The following is a 22,474-nucleotide window of genomic DNA, read 5'->3' as shown; positions in this document are numbered from 1 at the left end:
TTTACTTTTAAGTCTGAGTTAAATCTCTTTTTTGGCTCATTTTATCTGTAAAAGAAAACATGCCTAATAACTAGGCACACCTGAATATAAGGCGTTTTTCATGTCCAGCCTTCATGAACAATTATATATCACTTATAAATAATTAAATACAAAATTAATAGTAGTTATTAAGATTAATGTGGTTTCGAAAAATATGATCAGAAAATCAATGTGCCCAATAATTCTCCACGCAGTGTATATTGTTTATTGAATTACAAAAAATTGTATTACTGTAATAGCTAACATTATTTTGCAACATATTGTATTGTTACCACAACTAATTTTTTTTCTGTCTCCCCCCCCCCCCCCTTATAATATTTGTTACTACTGGATGTAATTTCTGCTTCTCTTACTTTTTTCAGCCAATATATCCATTTCTTGATTGTCTTTACTGTAAGATTTTCAGGGGCCATCCAAATGTAAGGGAATATTAAAATTATTGTTATAAAAAATATTCAATGAGTCAAGTATGCAGCATTTCAGGCATTTTTGAATCAGTATGTCTTGGACTCACTTTAGAACATTTAGTTATATTTAGTGAAAATCCACGACATTTTTTAATTCTTTATGATTTCCATACAAAAAAAACAAAAAAACAAATAGATCGACACTGATGGTATGATACGGTCTCATGTCTTTTCTGCCGATTACATATATGCTTGGTTATCTCCAGATTAGAAGCCAATCTGAAACAAGTTCCTCAGGCGGTACCTTCATTCAAAATGCTATCCGTTAAGTCATCGATTGGGCAATGAGGCAGCTACTTCTGTTTCAGACACAGCCATTATGTGATGAATACATTATGGATCCCAATCTTGGTTTATTGATCTGTGAAAGTGATTCAATTAATTACTTTAATGAATTAACACTCATTTAAAATAGAATGAGCAGTCAGAAGCCCATCTCATCAACCGCTTGCTAACCACCAAAATCTTATAAAATGCTGTGTTTGACTCTATTATGGTGTCATTCCGGTATGTGCAGCAAACGCTGAGCTCTGTGAGTCATGTATAGGATGTTTCAACGAGGCTCAGAGATATTCCCCTAATGGGTCTAATTACGGGAGTTTTCTGTTCAGAACCACATGCTGAGGTCTGACAGGTTCATTAGGTTTGCGCTGGAAGGGGGAGTTACACTCTGATGTACCATGGAAAGAAAAGAAAACACTGAGGGATTCATACTGATCCAAAGCTATTGCTCACACAGAAAAACACTGAGATAAAATGTGTATTAATCTGTATTATTCACTTCCAAACGACAAAATACACACTGGAAATGATGTGAGCAGTGTGTACACAAAACTTATGTTCATACTATTTCTGAATATCTCTAAATATCTCCCAAGGAAAAGTGCTTGACTTGATCTTCAATTTCCTGTGTGGCTAATGAACAGGAAGTTGTATATTAGCCTTGATTTTAACTTGTAAAGCGGTCCCAAATAGCATACTAGCAGACTACTCTTATTATACCTGCAGTACACAGTATGCAACTATATTTTATATACAGAGATGACCTACAGTATAGGCCTACTACATTTGTCAATATGTGCAGTATACAACAGAACTTACTTCACGAAACACTGTATCCCATGATACAATGAGCTCAACTTAACCTTTTCCATTTTTAAAGAGTTAGTACCATAAATTTAAATTCGGTCATAAATTACTCACCCTCATGTCATTCCAAACCCGACATACCGGTATACTGTACATAGAGCACTCCAACATGGCAACATGGTAATCTGAAGCTCAACTGTTCATGCTTGATGCACAAGAACAAATCTCATTGGGTCTCGTGGAAGCTCAAACGTGATGTGTAACACACGAGAATGAACCTCATTGGTTCTTGCGGAAGCTCAAACGTGATGCGTAACACAAGAAAGAACCTCATTGGTTCTGGTGGAACCTCAAATGGGATACGTAACATGAGAATGAACCTCATTGGTTCTCATGGAAGCTCAAATGTAATGTGTAACACACGACAATGACCCCATTGGTTCTTGTGGAAGCTCAAACGTGCTGTGTAACACGAGAATGAACCTCATTTGTTATTGTGGAAGCTCAAACATGATGCATAACACACGAGACTGAACCTCATTGGTTCTTGTGGAAGCTCAAACGTGATGCGTAACACGAGAATGAACCTCATTGGTTCTCATGGAAGCTCAAACATGATGCGTAACACATGAGAATGAACCTCATTGGTTCTTGGGGATGCTCAAGCGTGATGTGTAACAAGAGAATGAACCTCATTTGTTATTGTGGAAGCTCAAACGTGCTGCATAACACATGAGAATGAACCTCATTGGTTCTTGTGGAAGTTCAAACGTGCTGCCTAACACACGAGAATGAACCTCATTGGTTCTTGCGGAAGCTCAAACGTGATGCGTTACACACAATAATTAACCTAATTGGTCCTTGCGGAAGCTCAAGCGTGATCTGTAACACTCGATAATGAACCTCATTGGTTCTCGTGGAAGCTCAAACGTGATGATGTGTAACACGAGAATGAACCTCATTTGTTATTATGGAAGCTCAAACGTGATGCGTAACATGAGAATGAACCTCATTTGTTATCATGGAAGTTCAAACGCGATGCGTAACACACAAGAATTAACCTCATTGGTTCTCGTGGAAGCTCAAACGTGATGTATAACACTCGATAATGAACCTCATTGGTTTTTGCGGAACCTCAAATGTGATGCGCAACATGAGAATGAACCTCATTGGTTCTCATGGAAGCTCAAACGTGATGTGTAACACACGAGAATGAACCTCATTGGTTCTTGCGGAAGCTCAAACGTGATGCGTTACACACAATAATTAACCTAATTGGTCCTTGCGGAAGCTCAAGCGTGATGCGTAACATGAGAATGAACCTCATTTGTTATCATGGAAGTTCAAACGCGATGCGTAACACACAAGAATTAACCTCATTGGTTCTCGTGGAAGCTCAAACGTGATGTATAACACACGATAATGAACCTCATTGGTTCTTGCGGAACCTCAAATGTGATGCGCAACATGAGAATGAACCTCATTGGTTCTCATGGAAGCTCAAACGTGATGTGTAACACACAAGAATGACCCCATTGGTTCTTGCGGAAGCTCAAACACGATGCGTAACACACAAGAATGAACCTCATTGGTTCTCATTGAAGCTCAAACGTGATGTGTAACACACAAGAATGACCCCATTGGTTCTTGGGGAAGCTCAAACGTGATGTGTAACAGGAGAATGAACCTCATTGGTTCTCATGGAAGCTCAAACGTGATGTGTAACACACAAGAATGACCCCATTGGTTCTTGGGGAAGCTCAAACGTGATGTGTAACAGGAGAATGAACCTCATTGTTTCTTGGGGAAGCTCAAGCGTGATGTGTAACACAAGAGTGAACCTCATTGGTTCTTGTGGAAGCTCAAACGTGCTGAGTGACACACCAGAATGAACCTCATTGGTTCTTGCGCATTAAAGCACTCAAATATTACCAAATTCGAGTGCTTTGTACGTTTAGCTGATCAATGTTTAGATGTAAATGCAAGCCTAAATTAAGAATTTTCATTTTTGGGTGAACTATCACTTTAATATGTTTCTGATCATTATTATTTCATCATACTCACATTTATTAAAAATGCACAATAACCTTTTTTTTTCCCAAAATGACAACTAGACTAGACATCACTTGCAACCTGGCGAGGTCATATAGCACACTACTTTTTTAGAATACTGCCTTCTTCACTTACCAGTACTATAGGCTACTTAAAAAATAGTAGGCGGTATAGGCTTCTGCATAGTATTCATTAAGTAAGCATGCATTCTCAACCAAGAGCGGAACTCTGCCCAGTTCTGTTGATTGTGATGCCATCAGTGTTGTGTTGCTGACAGCTGTGTGTTTCTGAGGGAGATCAGAATTCAGCCCACTCTAGCTTTATTTATGACGGTGGTTAATAACAGCTGAGCGAGACCGTCTATAAATATGTGCCAGCGACGCTTAATTTGTTGCACACTTCAGACGAAGATGGAGAATATAGTTGTCACAATGACGAACGTGTTCCCCCATACCCACCGGGCTGACATAGCACTATAAAACCAATTTCTGTCCAAGTGCTCTAGGAAGAGCGGCTGTCTCTAGCCAGGGCCGGCCCTGACCAATTTGCTGCCCTAGGCAAGATTTTACTTGGTGCCCCTTGTATCAAGGTTTAGCACTACACATTATCAGTCTAAGTTGTGGAAACACTCGTACTGTTTTATTTTTGTAATGCATTGATGTTTTATTTTTATTGTTGTTGTTGTTTTATATGATGTCCAGTCCATTCTACCCCATCATTATGTTCATGATATTATTATTGTTTTTTTATTTGTTAAAGGCTGATGATAGTAAAACTGTACAAATATTACACCTATGCCACATTACAGCCTAAACACAAATAGCAAGAGTAATTGCATCTAACATTCATGCACAAACTATTCATTGAGAACTAGCAAAAGTGTTTGTTTTCCAGTATGGCAGCAATCTTCCACTAAACTATGAGCATTCATGCTTTCACCAGGAATTCAACTGAGAAATTTTGATATTTAATGTGAATTTTACATAAAATGTTGCCATTTTAAATAAACCTGTATATAAATATCATTACTAATTTCGGCAAATACATTTTAAAATTGCTACACCCCCTTAAAACTGCACAACTGCAGAGTAAAAACATTAGGCTATTAAAAAAGTGATATTACATGCGTTTAATATTTTTATATTATTTATTTTTTACAAAATCACACTGGCTGTGGCCTCTGGAGAACCCAGAACAGCTGCTTGCATAAAGTTTAAGGTAAAAATAACTGGAATTAATTAGCAAACATTAGTATTTTACTACTATGCAATTAAATAAACTGTTCATTAACTGTTCAACTAATTTGCCTACATCCCTTTACTTCTGTCTTTACACAGCAAAAAATGCTCTTCTTATTTATAATCTTTTTCTTGTTTCCAGTCCAAATATCTAAAAATTCTTAAATCAAGGTGCATTTACTAGATGAGTAAAATGACATACTTCATTTTGATTTGATTTTCAAGTAAACAAGAAAAATGTCTTGAGTTTTTGCTTAAAACAAGCAAAATTATCTGCCAATGGGGTGAGAAAAATAATCTTATTTCTGTTTGGGACAGAAACAAGATTTCAATCAGAAACAATATTATTTTTCCACTCCATTGGCAGATAATTTTGCTTGTTTTAAGCAAAAACTCACTTCATTTTGATTTTATTTTTCAAGAAAACAAGAAAACTATCTTCTGTCATTTAACTTATCTAGTAAACGCACCTTCAACCTTGATTTAGGAATTTTAGATATTTAGACTAGAAACAAGACACAAATACTACGTAAGAAGAGCAGTGTATCCCTTATCTTCCCTGCATCAGAGGGCTTCTGTCTTTTTTTTTAGACACTTCAATTCTGCCATCCGTCATAAATAATCAGGCAACACCTGGCGCGAACGGCCAAGCACCCTAAAAAATGAAAGCAACCCTGTCTGCGTTGGATGCGGCGAGAGGCGACGCGACACAACAAATTCCCCTAACGATAAACTGATCGCGCGTTGTATTTCTGACGCACTTCAAGTAGATCGGCGGGGGGAGATTGATGAGGCGGACCGGAAAGATGCGGGGACTTAGTTACGTTTTTTTTGCGCTTTATTTGGTAATATTTCAAATTAATATTAATAAAATAGTATCAGTAATACATTTTGGCGCCCCTATGGATGAGTGGCGCCCCTAGCATTTGCCTATTCCGCCTATGCCACGGGCCGGCCCTGTCTCTAGCTCTTCCCTGAAAGCCTCTGAATCAATACGTCAATTTAAGAGAGTTGCTCGCGCTCTTTGAAGGCCGTGAGGGAATTCGCTCACCAAACGTCAGACTGCGAGGTACCATGGTCTAGGGGGCACAACAAAATTAAAATGGCAAACAAAAGATGAAAACAACATACTTCATTGTTTTTCTCCATGTTCCTTCAGGTAGAGTTTGTAATCCTATAAAGTCCGGAAGAGAATTAGCATTAGGAAGAGAAATATCCACATACTGTAGGTTCCCTCACAAATTTCCTGTGACTAATTCTTCAAGTAACGTTAACCACAAACCCACTATTGGAGCCTAATAAATAAGTAAGTACAATTAATAAACAGAACCTATTGCTTGATATTACTGTGGTATTATATTCAAATCTTATCAAACCCTTTATCTTGTTTAAAGGAGAATTGCATATTAAGTAAGGGATAATGAACATCCAGCCGGTTTTTATCCAGAATAAACATCGATAGAGTGATCATCATCCTGAAGGGGTTTATTCTGTTTATTCAAAACATCTGTTGAAAAAGCCAGCATATGCTGGTTAGGTATGTTTTGAAGCACGGCAGCTGGTTTAAGCTGGTCCTTAACTGGTCATGAGCTGGTTTAAGCTGGTCAAGTGCTGGTCCTTAACAGGTCATGAGAAACTAGCCCCAGCTCAGGACCAGCTTATAACCAGATCAGGACCAGCTTATAACCAGATCAGGACTAGCCAAGGACCAGCATAAACCAGCTCAAACCAGCTGCCATTCTTCAAAACATACCTAACCAGCATATGGTGGTTTTTTCAACATATTGAGGTTTGTAAACGAGAGAGAACGAGTCCGGATGACATCATTAAAAAACTGTACCCAAAATATTGATTTGAAGTTTATGACCCTGGACCACAAAACCAGTCATAAGGGTTTTTATTCTTTTTTTTATTTATTCTTTTATTATTATACATCATCTGAAAGTTTGTTAAGTTTGTTAGGATAGGGCAATATTTGGCCGAGATACAACTATTTGAAAATCTGCAATCTGAGGTTGCCAAAAAAATCAAAATATTGAGAAAATCGCCTTTAAAGTTGTCCAAATGAAGTCCTTAGCAATGCATATTACTACTAATAATAATTTTTTGATATATTTATGGTAGTAAATTTACAAAATATCTTCATGGAACATGATCTTTACTTAATATCCTAATGATTTTTGGCATAAAAGAAAAATTTATCATTTTGACCCATACAATGTGGCTATTGCCACAAATATACACGTGCGACTTATGACTGGTTATGTGGTCACATATTTCATTAGCTCACCAAATGCAAAACTTCCATGCGGAGAAATCGTTCCTAGCATGCGTAAAGCGCTGACTTCGGGAATAACATACCGCTGGATGGGGCGATTGACCAATCAGAATCAAGTATTCCACAGAGCCGTGTAATCATATCAAATAACACTAGAAAATAACTGGTATTTTATCAGAAAATTCTGTGACCAAATAGGCCTATACATATTGTAAAAATAAATAAATAATAACAAATTTAAAAGAAATTCTAGAGCTTATCTTGCTGTGTTACAAACAATTTTCATGTTCCTAATACAAATATTTTGCGTTATCATCACAAAAAACTTTTTGCAACAAAAATGGAAATAAACGCAACAAAATTCCACATCACAGCGGATGAAGGGTTGAAAAAAAAAACCTGGTCTAAAGTCAATAGCGCAGTATTTTTTTGTGTTATTTAAAGGGCTAATTAGTAATATGCGCCTATAAGCGGGTACACAACGCAAATACACTCTGCTTATTAAACACACAGGGACGGACAGCAGCACACAAACATGCCAAATATTAAAAATAAAAGGATTCCTCTCTGGAGCGTTCAGCGTTTCCGCTCACAAATTCCGCCGTGTAAAAAATGAATCCGCCATGGTGCGAGCGCAACTAGCTTTTAAAGGGAATGGGAGATGAGACTCTGATTGGTTTATTGCACGTTAGGCCTAAATGACTCATTAACCCTTTTGGACCATGTGCTTGGCGCCCCGACCGTTTTTTTCCCGTCGTTAAACTAGCAAAAGTGGATTCGGACACGCCCTAAGTGCTCCTGCGCTTCAGACCATGCGCTTAGATCATTAAAATAGGGCCCATAATTTGCAACACGACAATTGGAAATAAGCTATTATTTCTGTTGCACTTTCATTGTGTTATGGACTTTTTCTGTTGTGTTTCAATTCAGTTGCATTGTGGGCTATTTCTAACTTTTGTTTGCATTGCTAATTTTCTGGGCCACCTGAGGAGAAGAACACGGACAAGAAAAGGAAAGTTCCGCTTCCTCTCAGGAGGACGTGCGGCTTTACTTTCATTAAGTTCCTGCTGAGCTCTCGGTCTCTCATTTAAGTATGATTTTCCAAACCAAATGTTTCTAGAAGGATATTCATCCAGATGATCCGATAAACGGCGATTCTGTCTTTGCTGTGATTAAAGCAATAGTTCACCCTAAATGAAAATCATTTACTCAACTCTCATGTCATTCCAATCCCTGTATGACTTCCTCTGTACTATAGAACACCAAGGGAGAAATGTTGAAGGTTTGTAACGACATAAATGGTGTGAATTATTACTTTAAGTGCAGGAATCCCATCCCATAGATATTAAGCTGTTCATTTCCACCGTTCATCACACACACTCAGATCCCTTTATATCCCAGAGCAAAATGAAAAGCGTTAACCAAACTGCCAGATTCGTTTGGGGATCAACCTTTTATTAGTCGACAGGATTATCATGGAAAATCTTTTCTGGAGTGTCACAACTGTGAGCACTCTGTCGAAAAAAAGGAAAAAAATTAAAAAAGGTGAAGAAAAAAAAAAAACATTTGTAAATGAGTATAGTGAGGACAATAGATTTATCTAATCAAATATAGTGAAATATCATCTCAATTCTTCATCACAACTCTCCCTGCAAGACAGTTTGGTGCAGGGCGGCAACAATAACAATTGCCGCCATACGCCCATAATCATATAGAACTGCTTGTGGTTCTTTATTAATATCATCATAATTGTTATTCTTTTAGGGGATCTCTTTAGATTGTCTCAGTTTTCCCTGTAGTGCGGCATCTCTGCAATGCAGCAAAAATAAATCTAATGAAGACAAGAGAGAGCGTGCCCTCGAAGACACCTTTCTAGTGCACTACATAGGGGGTGAAAGAGTCACGCTGTCAGTGCAGTAGGTGGTCCGATCTCCCCCCATGCAGCCTGCTAAATCAACCCTTGGTTCCACTGCAGCTGATTTACACCTGAATCTGTCATTTCATTCGCTCCGGCTCTCAGGAGCTCACGTCATGGGCGAGATACAGTACAGTAGAAAGCAAACGTGGTTCATGGATTTTCATATTGCACCATTTAGAGAATGGAACACAAATAATCATCAATCAAGACTTGCTTTTCTAGGTTAAACAAGATATGTGCAAACATGACTAAAGGACTTTATTAACCAAATCAAAAAAGTTCCCTGTAATACCCACAAATAAAAAAAAAAATCTCATTTTATATATATATTTTTTTTATATATTTATACTCATAAGAATACGAAATCTTCACATTTGATTATTTTTGTAGTCAAAAAATTCTGGGCTGGACCCGCGGTCGATACTGTCATCTTCGTCTTAAATCGGTTCTTTCTCATGCACTCCCGGGAAACGGATTTCTCCGAAGCAGAACGGTGACAACTGTGGACCAATGGAAATCACTCTCACGCTTTATCTTAAACTAATTACACAAAGAAATTTCAGTAAAAAAAATATTAAAAGGGGTTCCCAGTCATTAGTTTGTGCACACTAACTGCTAAAATAAGTAAATTAGTAAATCATCATAGTCATCGTAATTAATAATAATAATAATAATAATAATAATAAAAGCATTTTGGCAATCTCTTGGTGTGGAGTCGTCTTTAAGAAGTGAATTCACTGTTTAAAAAAGCTTAAAATAAAGAAACTGTTAGGAGTAGAAGTGGAAATATATATACAACCGCGCATGAAGAGTTCACTTTTTGCTCTTGATGTTTAATTTTGTCCGGTCTTTGTTATACCAGTGTGTAGGACTTTGCGTAGGGATTGGTGTTCTGTTTTAAGTGTCCTCTGGAGTCCAGCAGTGATTCTTGGGAGGTGCTGATTTTGGCAGCCTGCGCCAAGTCCGTTCCGGCCTCTCTCTGCGGAAGCGTTGAGGCCGTGCCCGGCTGCCACTGCTGCACGTCCCTGCTGGTCGGCACCTCCATTGGCGTCGGCTCCAGCAGGCCGGGGCGCTTCAGCGAACGGGTCTTCTGCGGCTCCAAACAGGCCTGGCCCATCGCCGCCTCACGAGATGCTCCCGACACACCCCGGTTCAAAAGAAAGTCCATCCGCAGGTACGGAGGCAGGTGGACGAGCTCCCCTCCTGCAAGAAAAAGAAACTTTTTCAAAAGGCAATTCAACTTAGGTTGCATATTTTTATCTGTGATTTCCTAATGGTTTTGTTAAATAAAACATATAGCGCAAGAACTGGCTTTCTACATTCAACTACCTTTAAAGGAGCTTGTCATTGATTAGTCTTGTGCTGTGTCCAGTATGTCATACTACCTAATACATTTGGGTTGAAACTTACTTTGTGACCATTAAAAAGTTTATACCATGGTCTGAATACTTGATTCTGATTGGCTGGAAGGTGTGCAATAAATCGTTTAATGCACAGGTAGTTCCTCGCACAGAGAGCGGAGATTGCACTGCGCACACACAGAAACATTCAGAAGCACCGAAACTTGTTATCAACGCTGCCCCGTAACTTTTAGTAATGAAATAGCTTCGCTACTGGATTGTTACATAATATTTCTCAGCAACGAGGGGGTTACATTACCGCTTTTTTGAAGTAATTAAACTCACAGCTTCGCTGTGACACAACAGATGCAGAAATTAATCTCTCTCTCTCACAATAATTAGTTCAAATAAACGCTATAATTTATTTATTCAAATAAATGTAATCTTATAGGGATAGTTCACCCAAAAATGAAAATTAGCCCATAGTTTACTCACCCCCAAGTCATCCTAGGTGTATATGACATTCTTCTTTCAGACGAATAAAATCGGAGTTATATTACAAAAGTCCAGGCTAATCCAAGCATTAGAATTGGATTCATAGTTGCTCTGTTTTTGAAGTCCATAAAAAATGCATTTGTCCATCAAATAACGTGCTCCACGCGGCTCCGGGGTGTTAATAAAGGCCTTCTGAAGCGAATCGACGCTAAAATATTCATATTTAAAACTTTATCAAGTAAACTTTCGGCTAACCGCCTTCCGTGGAAAAGTGTTGAAAGTGAAACTCATGATGCGAACGCCGCGTTAGTCTTTCGAAATTTCATCAATTTTTCCATAAATTGAACAGGGAAGGCGGTCGGCCGAAAGTTTACTTTATACAGTTTTAAATATGGATATTTTTCTTACACAAATGCGTCGATTCGCTTCAGAAGGCCTTTATTAACACCCCGGAGCCGCGTGGAGCACATTATTTGATGGGCAGATGCACTTTTTATGGACTTCAAAAACAGAGCAACTATGAATCCAATTCTAATGCTTTGATTAGCCTGGACTTTTGTAAAATAACTCAGATTTTATTCGTTTGAAAGAAGAATGTCATATACACCTAGGATGACTTGAGGGTGAGTAAATTATGGGCTAATTTTCATTTTTGGGTGAACTATCCCTTTATGCACTACTTTATCTCAGTGTCTGATTCAAATTGGGCAAAATACTAGATCTAACGAGCTGTAACTGACGAAAATAACCATCAATTTTACCGTTCTGGTCAAATATTGCGCTGAAAAGATCAATAACAGCTTTAAGTTGTCAATGTTGCTGGCAAACGACCATGGTATAAGCGGGATAATCCACGGCTAGCTGTGCATTAAAGGTGCACTGTGTAAATTTTAGCGACACCTAGTGGTGAGGTTGCGAATTGCAACCGTCCACCGCTCACCCCTCCCTTTCGAAGCAGCACACAGGACAAAGATGTCGTCATCAGAGACAGCAGAGAGTAGTTAGCACTCTGTAGAGCAGTTTGTCCGTTTAGGGCTACTGTAGAAACATGATGCCACAAAATGGCGACTTCACTGTAAGGGGACCCGCGGTGTATGTAGATAGAAATGGCTCATTCTAAGGTAATAAAACGAAACGGTTCATTATGTAAGGTCTTTATACTCCACTGAAAATTATATGATTCTATGATATTATATTGAATTTTTTGCAATATAATATCTATTTGTAGAGACGCTGCTGCCGCACACTGTTGAGAGACGCACAGACTAAGTAAATCATACACATTTTATAACTCACTCTGCAACTGACTGCACCTTACTAAGACTCCACCTTATCCTTCAAAAAACAAGTGGAGAAAGTATTGCAAATAACTAAAAACTTGGCTAATTTTAGGTACATATGAAACTGCCTAACAACAACTACAGCAGCAAAATGAAATATAAATTCAATGATTATCCCCCACTTAACATACTGTATGACAAGTTGGCCTCAAGCTTAAGGTACCAAAACTGAAGCCCATTCTCTCCCTGTACAAGCAGGCCTACAAAGTGTTAGACAGAAAACCCAATACTTACCACCATTGCGGTATTTTATGCAAATATATGACATCTAACTAAATACACTGATGCCTGTCTGCTGTTTAAGATCCTAAATGGAAAGATTCCTCCACCACTTAGTATTTTTACTAAGCAGAACATTTTAAACAAAAGATCTTCAAGATCCGCTCAGAGAGGGGACTGTGTAATCCCTTTAGGTCCACCTCCTTCAGCCAATCATGCTTTTCCATAAGAGCTTCTCAGTTGTGGAACACACTTCCAACTGAAATAAGAAACTGTACCACATATCACTCCTTTACACAAAGTCTCAAAGCCTGGCTTCTAGAAAATCAGACGTGATCATTTCTAATCTACATTGCCAAAAGTATTGGGACACCCCTCCAAATCATTGAATTCAGGTGTTACAATCACTTCCATGGCCACAGGTGTATAAAATCAAACACCTAGGCATGCAGCCGCTTCTACAAACATTTGTGAAAGAATGGGTCGCTCTCAGGAGCTCAGTGAATTCAAGCGTGGTACCGTGATAGGTGCAAGTCCATTTGTGAAATTTCCTCACAGCTAAATATTCCACGGTCAACTGTTAGTGGTATTATAACAAAGTGGAAGCAATTGGGATTAACAGCAACTTAGCCATGAAGTGGTAGGCCACGTAAAATCACAGAGTGGGGTCAGCACATGCTGAGGTGCATAGTGTGCAGAAGTCGCCATCCAAGCCTTACATCACCAAGTGCAATACAAAGCGTCGAATGCAGTGGTGTAAAGCACGCCTCTCCACTGGACTCTAGAGCAGTGGAGACGTGTTCTCTGGAGTGACAAATCACACTTCTCTGTCTGGAAATCTGATGGACGAGTCTGGGTTTGGTGGTTGCCAGGAGAACAGTACTTGCCTGACTGCATTGTGCCAAGTGTAAAGTTTGGTGGAGGGGGGATTGTGGTGTGGGGGTTGTTTTTCAGGGATGGAGCTTGGCTCCTTAGTTCCAGTGAAAGGAACTCTTAATGCTTCAGCATACCAAGACATTTTTGACAATTTCATGCTCCCAAATTTTTGGAAACAGTTTGGGGATGGTCCCTTCCTGTTCTAACATGACTGAGCATCAGTGCACAATGCAAGGTCAATACAGGCATGGATGAGCGAGTTTTGTGTGGAGGAACTTGACTGGCCTGCACAGAGTCCTGACCTCAACTCGATTGAACATCTTTGGGATGAATTAGAGCAGAGACTGCAAGCCAGGCCTTCTCGTCCAACATCAGTGCCTGACCTCACAAATGCACCTCTAGAAGAATGGTAAAAAATTCCCCAAAACACACTCCTAAACCTTGTAGAAAACCTTCCCAGAAGAGTTGGAGTTGCTATAGCTGCAAAGGGTGGGCCAACTCCATATTAAACCCAACGGATTAAGAATGGGATATTATTAAAGGTCATGTGCATGTAAAGGCAGGCGTCCCAAAACTTTTGGCAATAGAGTTCAGTGTTAATTTAACTGTTACTGTTGTTATTATTTAACCTGCTGCTAACATGTTCCATGTCCTTTGCTCGTTGCTTGGGTATGTATGGAATACTCTATTAGTATTTTATTAACAGTCTTCTATAGTGCTGGTATGTACAATGTAGTGTATGTAACAATTGTATTAACCTGTAACTGCGTCTTTTAATATTTTATTGAGATTAACATAATGTTGGCTGTTTAATGTATGTTTATTGTTTATTCCTGCATGCACCTACTGAAGGTTTTGTGTTGTCGCTTTGTATGCTTGTATGGCTATTTGTGTGGAAATGTTGATTGTTGTTACTGTGTTAATGTGCTGATGTTTTGCTGTTTTCTGTTGCTCCGCATGGCTTGTGTCCTGTGCTGACAATTTCCTTTTTCTTTTCTTTTTTTGCTATTGCTGTCCTCGTCCTGTAAATTTGTATTGATCATTTTAAAGGTTTCTAAAACATCTTGCCAAAGGACTGCAGTTGAAAATTAGCCAGCTGGCTAACACTGGCACATTTACAGAAATGTTGATAAATGCGTGTTGTCCTTATAAATAAAGAAATGGAATGAAATGCAGAGCTCGTGCAAACATATCCACATCACTATGATCAGATGATTTCTTAACTGCTGTTTTCTCACCGCTGTTATTTTGTTATTTAGAGGAAAGCGTGCAGCACATCTTTACATATTCATCTAAACGTAGCTCTCATCAGTGTGGATGGTGGGATGTTCGTTAGCAGTATAGCGCTGTGAAGCTATTTCAAACTTGTTTTTATCCATAAGCAAAAAATGAAAAAGAGCTTTGCTGTTAGTATATCACAAAATTAATCTTTGCGAACTCAGTTTCTCAATTTCTTCTCCTTCATTTCTAACTTTCATGTATACTAGGCTCTCTGTGATAGTCGGTGTTGCCGGTGTTCAGGCGAAACACCCGTTAGTTCACTTGCCTACCACGTCACTGTCGTTTTGATTTTTATAGTAAAAAAATTATTTAGTTAATAGTTCAGTTAGAAAACAGACCCTACAAATAAAAACTGAACGTGTCTGCTCAATACAGTGTGAGCTGAACGAGAGTCGCAGCACAAACACAGCGGGAGTCAGATTTCATTCATCACTAGAGTGAAGAGCTGACAGAAAAGATGATCGCAGAAGATTTGGTTTCAAAGCTAAATGTAAAGGCACCTATTTAAGTGATTTTGTCATTGTACCTATTTTTTTTTATTTATTTATTTTTATTAAGAATAATAGGCTAATGAACCCACAATTCAAGCAACCCGCCCCCGAATTGGCGCTAATTCTAAACTGAAAGTGAAATGAGCACTGACACACGGTCATTAATTCCCAGGTGCGTGTCCAGTCTGGCGCGTTTTCAGTTCATGCCTATGGAAGCTTAAAGGGTTAGTTCACCCAAAAATGAAAATTATGTCATTAATTACTCACCCTCATGTCGTTCGACACCCGTAAGACCTCCGTTCATATTCGGACAGAAATGAAGATATTTTAGTTGAAAGCTGATGGCTGAGAAAGGCTTCAGATAGGCCTCCATTGGCATTCAGTACATTTACACTCCCAAGACCCATAAAAGTCACTTAAAACGTTGTTACAAAGTCCATCTCACCACAGTGACTCTACAATAATTTAACGATGCGACGACAATAGTTTTTGTGCACAAAAAAAAATCTAAATAACACCTTTATCCAACTTGTTCTTGTCTTCCGTGTGCCTCCACGACGCATGCGCGAGAATATGACGCAGATCCGGCGTTCAGACACATGACCCAGAAGCGATTGGTTTACGAGCAGAGGAAGACGCGCGTATCTAAGCTGTTGAATTCTACATTGATCACGCTTTAGGTCTCGGCGTAGTTCTCAAAATTGGGCTAAAGTGCGCATTTCATGGATTTCCGAACGCTGGCGCTATGTCATATTCTCGCGCATGCGTCGTGGAGGCATACACGGAAAACAATAACAAGTTGGATAAAGGTGTTATTTTGATTTTTTTTGTGCACAAAAACTATTGTCGTCGCATCGTAAAATTATTGTAGAGCAACTGTGGTGAGATGGACTTTGTAACGAAGTTTTAAGTGCCTTTTATGCCAATGGAGGCCTATCTGAAGCCTTTCTCAGCCATCAGCTTTCAACTAAAATATCTTCATTTGTGTTCCGAATATGAACGGAGGTCTTACGGGTGTCGAACGACATGAGGGTGAGTAATTAATGACAGAATTTTCATTTTTGGGTGAACTAACCCTTTAACTTTTATAGGAATTCATTGAAAACACTTGCTTTGCTCCGCACCGCTCAGTTATGAATGCCTGAGGGGCCGTGTGCATTTTACTTTCTATTTAAAATGAGCAATTTGAAAAGCCCCCGATTAATTGTCACACGTCGATTAAACGGTGGGAAAATTTCCTCACCGTCACATCCCTAATGTATACTTTGCATTTGGGCTATGTATAAGGTTTGCAACTTCATTAAAACAATATTTTACACATTCTCATAATTCACATTTCTCGTTGAGCGGTCTGGACCGGTTCAACCATATCCAAATGTCTTAAAGTGCAGTCAACATTTACTATTGACAAAAATGTCTATGTGAGCTGTGCTTCATGAATTGCTACAGTATTATAAGTAGACAATGGACCCGAAATCTCACCAAATGTTTGCTAATATGACCGGACCATTAGAAGGCAGCATTATTTAGCCTTAGGGAGCATATACATAATTAAAATGCTTCTCCTAAATGCTAGCTCCATTCACTTTTTCTAAATAGAGTTTAGAGTCATTACCTCCCACCAGTGGTCTCACCTGGTCTGTGGGCCTTGGGCACGGCCATGTTTATCACCCTGCAGACGTCCTGTGGTTTGGGTGGTGAGGCAGTGAACCTGCAGATGCCTGATTCTGACGGTGTACTGGATGTCAGACTGTCCGTGTAATCATTGGTGCCTGCGGTCATCTGCTCGGAGGATGTGTCCGAGATGAAACACTCTGTGATGGTAAACTTGGCGTGTCGTAGTTGTTCCTCCATCTTGGCATGTTCATAGGCTCTGGCCAGCTCCTCGTACGTAGAAGACGCGCTCTCAGTGGAGACCATGCTGCTGCGAGCGCGGTCTGAACACAATGGGTGGTCACAACTCATTAACAATTGTTCTAACATGTAATATTCTTTAAATCGGTCTGTTAAAATTAACCTGTTCAAAACTGATTCAATGATTCGATGGCATCATTCCTTAAAAATATTCATGGATGTTCCTGCATGCCATTTTATTTGTTTTAAAGTGTTTTAGGTATAAGTAAATATTGCTTTTTTATATACATGCATAATAAAATCATATTCTTCATTGTGTTCATCATTTTTAAAACACACAAACATTGAGATATATACTGAATATTATAAAAATACATTTATATTACATATAATATAATACAACAATATCATATGAAACAAATTAGCTAAAGTACCCAGCTGTAAAGATGGATACATGCAGTCAAACCAAAATGTATTCGGACACGTTCAACATTTTCTGCTTTTCTGTTTAGAAAATGGTAATAAAATATGAAAAGAGAGTTCATCTTGATAATGTCAGAACAAATTCATCTCGATAATGTCAGATAACTTTGAAAGAAAGGTATGTAATGGATTACAAGCTGTCAGCTGTTAAATTTAAGTACACAATTAGATAATACCAATTTAGGTCAACCAATGACCAAGCAATGCTTAATTTTTTTTCAGTCTGTGGTGTAAAAGGTTGCATTAGTAATTAAAGAAAAAAACATTTCAGCAAAACATGGTCAGGTCAAAGTGTCTGAATCATTTTGGGCCCAAATTTTTACTGTATGAAGAATTTCTGGGTATAATATGTCACAGTTTACTTTATTTTGCTATCCTCACTTACATAAATTAACTATAGAGTTTCCACTGAACCCATTCGTAAAAAAATATATCTGGTGTCTAAATAATTTTTTATTTGACATGCATATAAAGTACATATATTTTCCAATGCAGGCTGTTGTGAGTGTAGCAGACTGACCAGTGTCCTGTGATGGACTGACACTATAGCTGTCGCTTTCCTTGTCCACCGATCCGGCCACTCTGGGAGTTCCCAGCCTCCAGTCCGTGCTGAGAGTGTGGACGGAGACAGGGGGGTGAGGGCGATTCAGTGTCCACTGACTGGCGTAGCGATTACGGGCAGCAGGACCAGCTTTAGCTGTACGGCGAGAGGTGGGGTCTGAGGACGGTTCCGAAACACTCAGTTAAACAGCACAATCAAATATTCATGTATTATTAATGTGTTAAAAAGGTTCTTACTCGACAGACTGCTCTTACTCGTCCCAGGTCGGACGTCAGAGACGTCCACCAGCGGGCCGGTGGCCTGCGACAGAGACTGATAGTGAACGGAGTGTGTGACAGTGGCCGACTTCTGTTTGGCAGTTTCTCCGAAATCGTTATCGGTCAACAGCACCGTTGATCTGTCGTCTAAGAGGGAAGGGAGAGATGGAACTATTAGAGGCTCCTAGTATCACTGTTTCTCATATAAATGTTCAGGTTTGAATATGGTTCAGCGAACAAGACTCACCCACGGTTTCCATGGTGTCTCTCTCTTCGATGAGCAGCTGCGCTCGGGGAATGTCGATGTGCATGCGGAGGGTCTGCTGTTGTTTGTTCATGGTGTCAGAAGGCCTTGTGTTCTTACTGGAGACAAACACAAACAAGCCTGTGAATAACATCTCTACTTTCACAAGGTCAGTATGACACATGCGCCATCAAAGAAATCATTTGCACACCCACCTATATGGTTTCTTTCTTCTGTGGAACACAAAATATGATATTTTGAAGAATTTCCAAGCTGCAGTTTTCATAAAATATACGAATATGGCAACTAAGGACAAAATCAATTCACCATAAAATCCTTCGAATCTTCTGAAGAAACACCTTTTTGTGGTTTATTCATCACACAGATATTTTTATATTGTCAACAATGTTCTTAAGAACTGATAAATTTTTTTTGTTCCGTATGGCTTCAGAAAATGTTTAACTACTTGACGGTTTAATAAAACGCTGATAGAATTTGATTCATTTGTGCTTTAAGGGATAGTTCAGCCAAAAAATGGCTGAAAGTTGTTCCAAACCTGTATGAGTTTCCTTATTCTGTTGAACACAAAAGAAGATATTTTAAAGAATGTTGGTAACCACACAGTTAACGGCACCCATTAACTTCCATAGTATTTTTTTTCCTCTTATATGGAAGTCAATGGGTGCTGTCAACGGTTTGACTACCAACATTAATTTAAAATATCTTCTTTTGTTTTTAACAGAAGAAAGAAACTCATACAGGTATGGAACAACATGAGGGTGAGTAAATGATGACAAAATTGTAATCACCATCCCGATCTGTTACAATGAATCTGTTCAAAACACTGATTCTATTGTATGATTTCAGAAGATATAGAAGATAAAACGTTTTATGATGCTGAATGTAAAAGAGCAGCTTGGAGATTATTCAAAATACCATACTTTCTGTTGCATAGAAGAAGAAAAAAGCCATATGGGGTTGGAATGAAATGAAGGTAAGTAAATGGTGACAGAGTTTCTATTTTGGGCTGCTTTTACTTTAAAAAACTAAACTGAAAATCATCAAAATATTTACCTCATAAGCATTTCAGCCAAACTTTTTGCATCTGTGGAACAAACAATAAGCTTTATTAACGTAAACTGAAAATGGAAGTACTATCGAGTCATTAAAAAATAGGCTGATATGAGTAAAATCTCAAACAGCAACATATGCTGTCTGTGTCTACGCCTACGAATCTACACCTTCTCTTTGAAAACACTGATCTGTAGCTAAGAGCTGTGAAAACCATCTGACCCCTGAGCCGCTTCAGCCTCTGCTCTCTCCTCCTCCTCCTCAGCACCATCAGTAGGACGAAGAGCAGCACCATTCCAACCAAGATGCATGAGATCGTCACCATCATCTTCATCCCCTCGTTGCCTGGTTCCTTAACCGGGTCCTTCACCGCAGTCTTCACCAGCGGAGGAATGGTGCCTTTTGCAGACAGATGTAATGGTTATTTTAAAGAGCCTTTTTAAGATGCCTTTGGTTTTGTTTTTGGGGCCTACTAGAATAGGTTTTTATGCTTGAATGTTCAAAGTTTTTTTATATGTATTTTTACATTGTTGCAGCACCTCGCTTCACGGTCTGTCGGTAACACTGTTTAATTCCTGTCTCAATTAAGCCCCTCCTTCTGAAAAGCACAATGTGCTCTGATTGGTCGGCTGGATCAGCGTGTTTGTGATTGGTCAACCATGGCTCTGTCCCAAATGGCACCCTAAACACTCGCGGTCTTCCTACAAGTTTGTGACGTAATGCCGCTTTGACTGTTGGGAAGAAGTCTGCTGTGGAGCTCAATTAAGTGCGGGCTCAGCAAAAGTGCGCATCGAGGCCGTATATCGACTACAAGGGGGTGGGGAGGGACACACACACGCAGCGGCCATTGTAAGTACACAAGCACGAAAGTGTCTATGAAGGGTGCCATATGGGACAGGGCCAATATCACACCCCTTACCCTATTCGAGAGTTTCAACACACTACAAACGCAACTCAACCAGGCCTCGCTTCTTTTTTGTCTGTATGCCTTTGGCGGGAATGAGGAATATTGTGACATGTACATTCCTGGAAGAAAACTCAAGACTACAATCAAGGATTTTGAGGGAGTTCAGAAACCGTGCGCACTGATATAGAGAACAACTCCCTTTTGGAGTGACTTTGTATCTTTGCAGACCGGTTTCATGCACAAACAGCAACATTACATACTAAAGAAAGTTGAAAATGGGAAAATAGTATAATAGGTTCTCTTTAAAGGTGCCAAGAGTGATTGATCAAAGTTCACTTACTACCATCGTAGTTCAGAGTAGCAAATTTGACGCGTTTCTCAGCCAGTCCGGCGCTGTTGTACACCTTCATCTGCAGTTCGTACCATGTGGCTTCCTGCAGGTCCAGCAGGTTGTAGCTCTTCGTAAGAGACGTGCGCTTCGCTTTGGTCCACACCGGGCTGTCCAACGGACGGTATTCCAGAGTGAAGGAAGTGATTGGACAGCCGCCATCATTCCAGCCAATCAGGTTGAGTTTGACGCACGTGCCGTTAATGCTAGTAAATAGCTCCTGCTCTTTGGAGAACTGTGGCTCTGTGAAGAGTAAAGAAGATGAAGGAGAACAGGATGATCACTTTTGTGTACAATTTTCATATGTTCTCAGAACTTTGGCTAACGTTCTGGCAAGGTTCTCCCAAAGTTTTAAACAAACCTTCTTCAAGTAATTTTAATAGAATATGCATTTAAAGTTATCTGGTCTACCTTCATCCTTCCCACGGGTCATTTTGACCCGAAACTCATTTTTTAAATATTTTTTTTTTAATCGAGTGTTCATCGGAGTGGTCCAAGACCTTAGGACTTTTGTCACACTTGACCTTCGAATACACAAAAAAATTACTGTATTCGAGGAGTTTATGTGGTTGTAATAAAAAAAGTAACAAATCCTTCCCTTGCGGGTCAATTCGACCCCCTTAGGAATGAATGGAATGCTTCAGTATACATAGGAAAACCTAAAAAACGCTCAGGATTAAAACTAATATCTACATGTGTATCTGAATACATTCTGAAGAGATAAACGCGAGTACTGACTTTAGGACCCAGCGGAACAGCTCATTTGCTCCATATAGAGCTATAAGGCCATCTAGGGGCAAGAGTCATGAAATATTATGTTATTTTTTTTTAAGTTTTAAGTAGAAAGAATGTGCTTAAGTTATATTGTTTATTGATAAAATCTAATAATTTAAAGGTAAATAAAAATAATAATAATTTTGACCCACGAGGGAAGGATGCGTTACAGGATGCGAGGGAAGGATGAAGGTCTCAAAATGTTAGCACAAAAACTATATATATAGATTGTTTAGGGAATGTTTTTTTTTTTTTTACCTTTTTAGTTTAATGTTTGTTTAAGGTTTTTTAAATATTACTGTTGTTCCAGAACGTTCAGAGAACATTCAAAAGTAACGCCCCACAATGTTTGCTAAATTATAAAATGGAATGTAAAATGCACACCTTTCCCATGAGTCTTCGCTTCGATTATCTCACTGATTCGACCCGGACCAACAGCATTCTGGGCCGTTAGCGTGAACTTGTACCAGGTGCCACAGTTGAGGTTCTCCAGGCGGTAGGAACGCTCACTGGGACTAATGGAAATACTTCCCCACTTCTCACTGTTGTCCTCTGAGTATTGCAGAATATATCCTGCATGAAGACAGAAAGAATTCAGACACAGAATGAATTGACAAAAACAAATCTTTGTTTTGAACTTATGATTGTTTGTTTTTCATGTGATGAAATCACATCCATTTGTTCAGTGCATGTAATATCCAGCACATTCACATCAGTTGCTATAGTAATGACTTTATCAGCACAATACCTAGAGAATGGTTTTCTTCCACAACAACAGAGAAGATAGTCAGTGTGACAAGGGAGGATGGAT

General features: G+C 39.1%; 1 protein-coding gene across 1 annotated transcript in view; it reads right to left on the bottom strand.

Moving 5' to 3' along the window:
* Nucleotides 1–9,934: 9,934 nt before the first annotated feature.
* Nucleotides 9,935–22,474, bottom strand: part of dscama (Down syndrome cell adhesion molecule a) — a gene marked incomplete at both ends in the record, with an annotated part of 120,588 nt that continues 108,048 nt past the window's right edge. The window contains 9 exons of the mRNA XM_079803751.1: nucleotides 9,935–10,284; nucleotides 16,758–17,060; nucleotides 17,981–18,178; nucleotides 18,259–18,426; nucleotides 18,527–18,642; nucleotides 19,598–19,628; nucleotides 19,817–19,993; nucleotides 20,842–21,132; nucleotides 22,048–22,236. Coding sequence (XP_079659877.1) covers nucleotides 9,935–10,284; nucleotides 16,758–17,060; nucleotides 17,981–18,178; nucleotides 18,259–18,426; nucleotides 18,527–18,642; nucleotides 19,598–19,628; nucleotides 19,817–19,993; nucleotides 20,842–21,132; nucleotides 22,048–22,236 — 1,823 coding nt within the window. The remainder of the gene's footprint in view (nucleotides 10,285–16,757; nucleotides 17,061–17,980; nucleotides 18,179–18,258; nucleotides 18,427–18,526; nucleotides 18,643–19,597; nucleotides 19,629–19,816; nucleotides 19,994–20,841; nucleotides 21,133–22,047; nucleotides 22,237–22,474) is intronic.

Source organism: Gobio gobio (genome assembly GCF_949357685.1).
Source record: "Gobio gobio genome assembly, chromosome: 22".
NCBI lineage: Eukaryota > Metazoa > Chordata > Actinopteri > Cypriniformes > Gobionidae > Gobio > Gobio gobio.
This window is presented reverse-complemented; position numbering and strand designations above follow the sequence as displayed.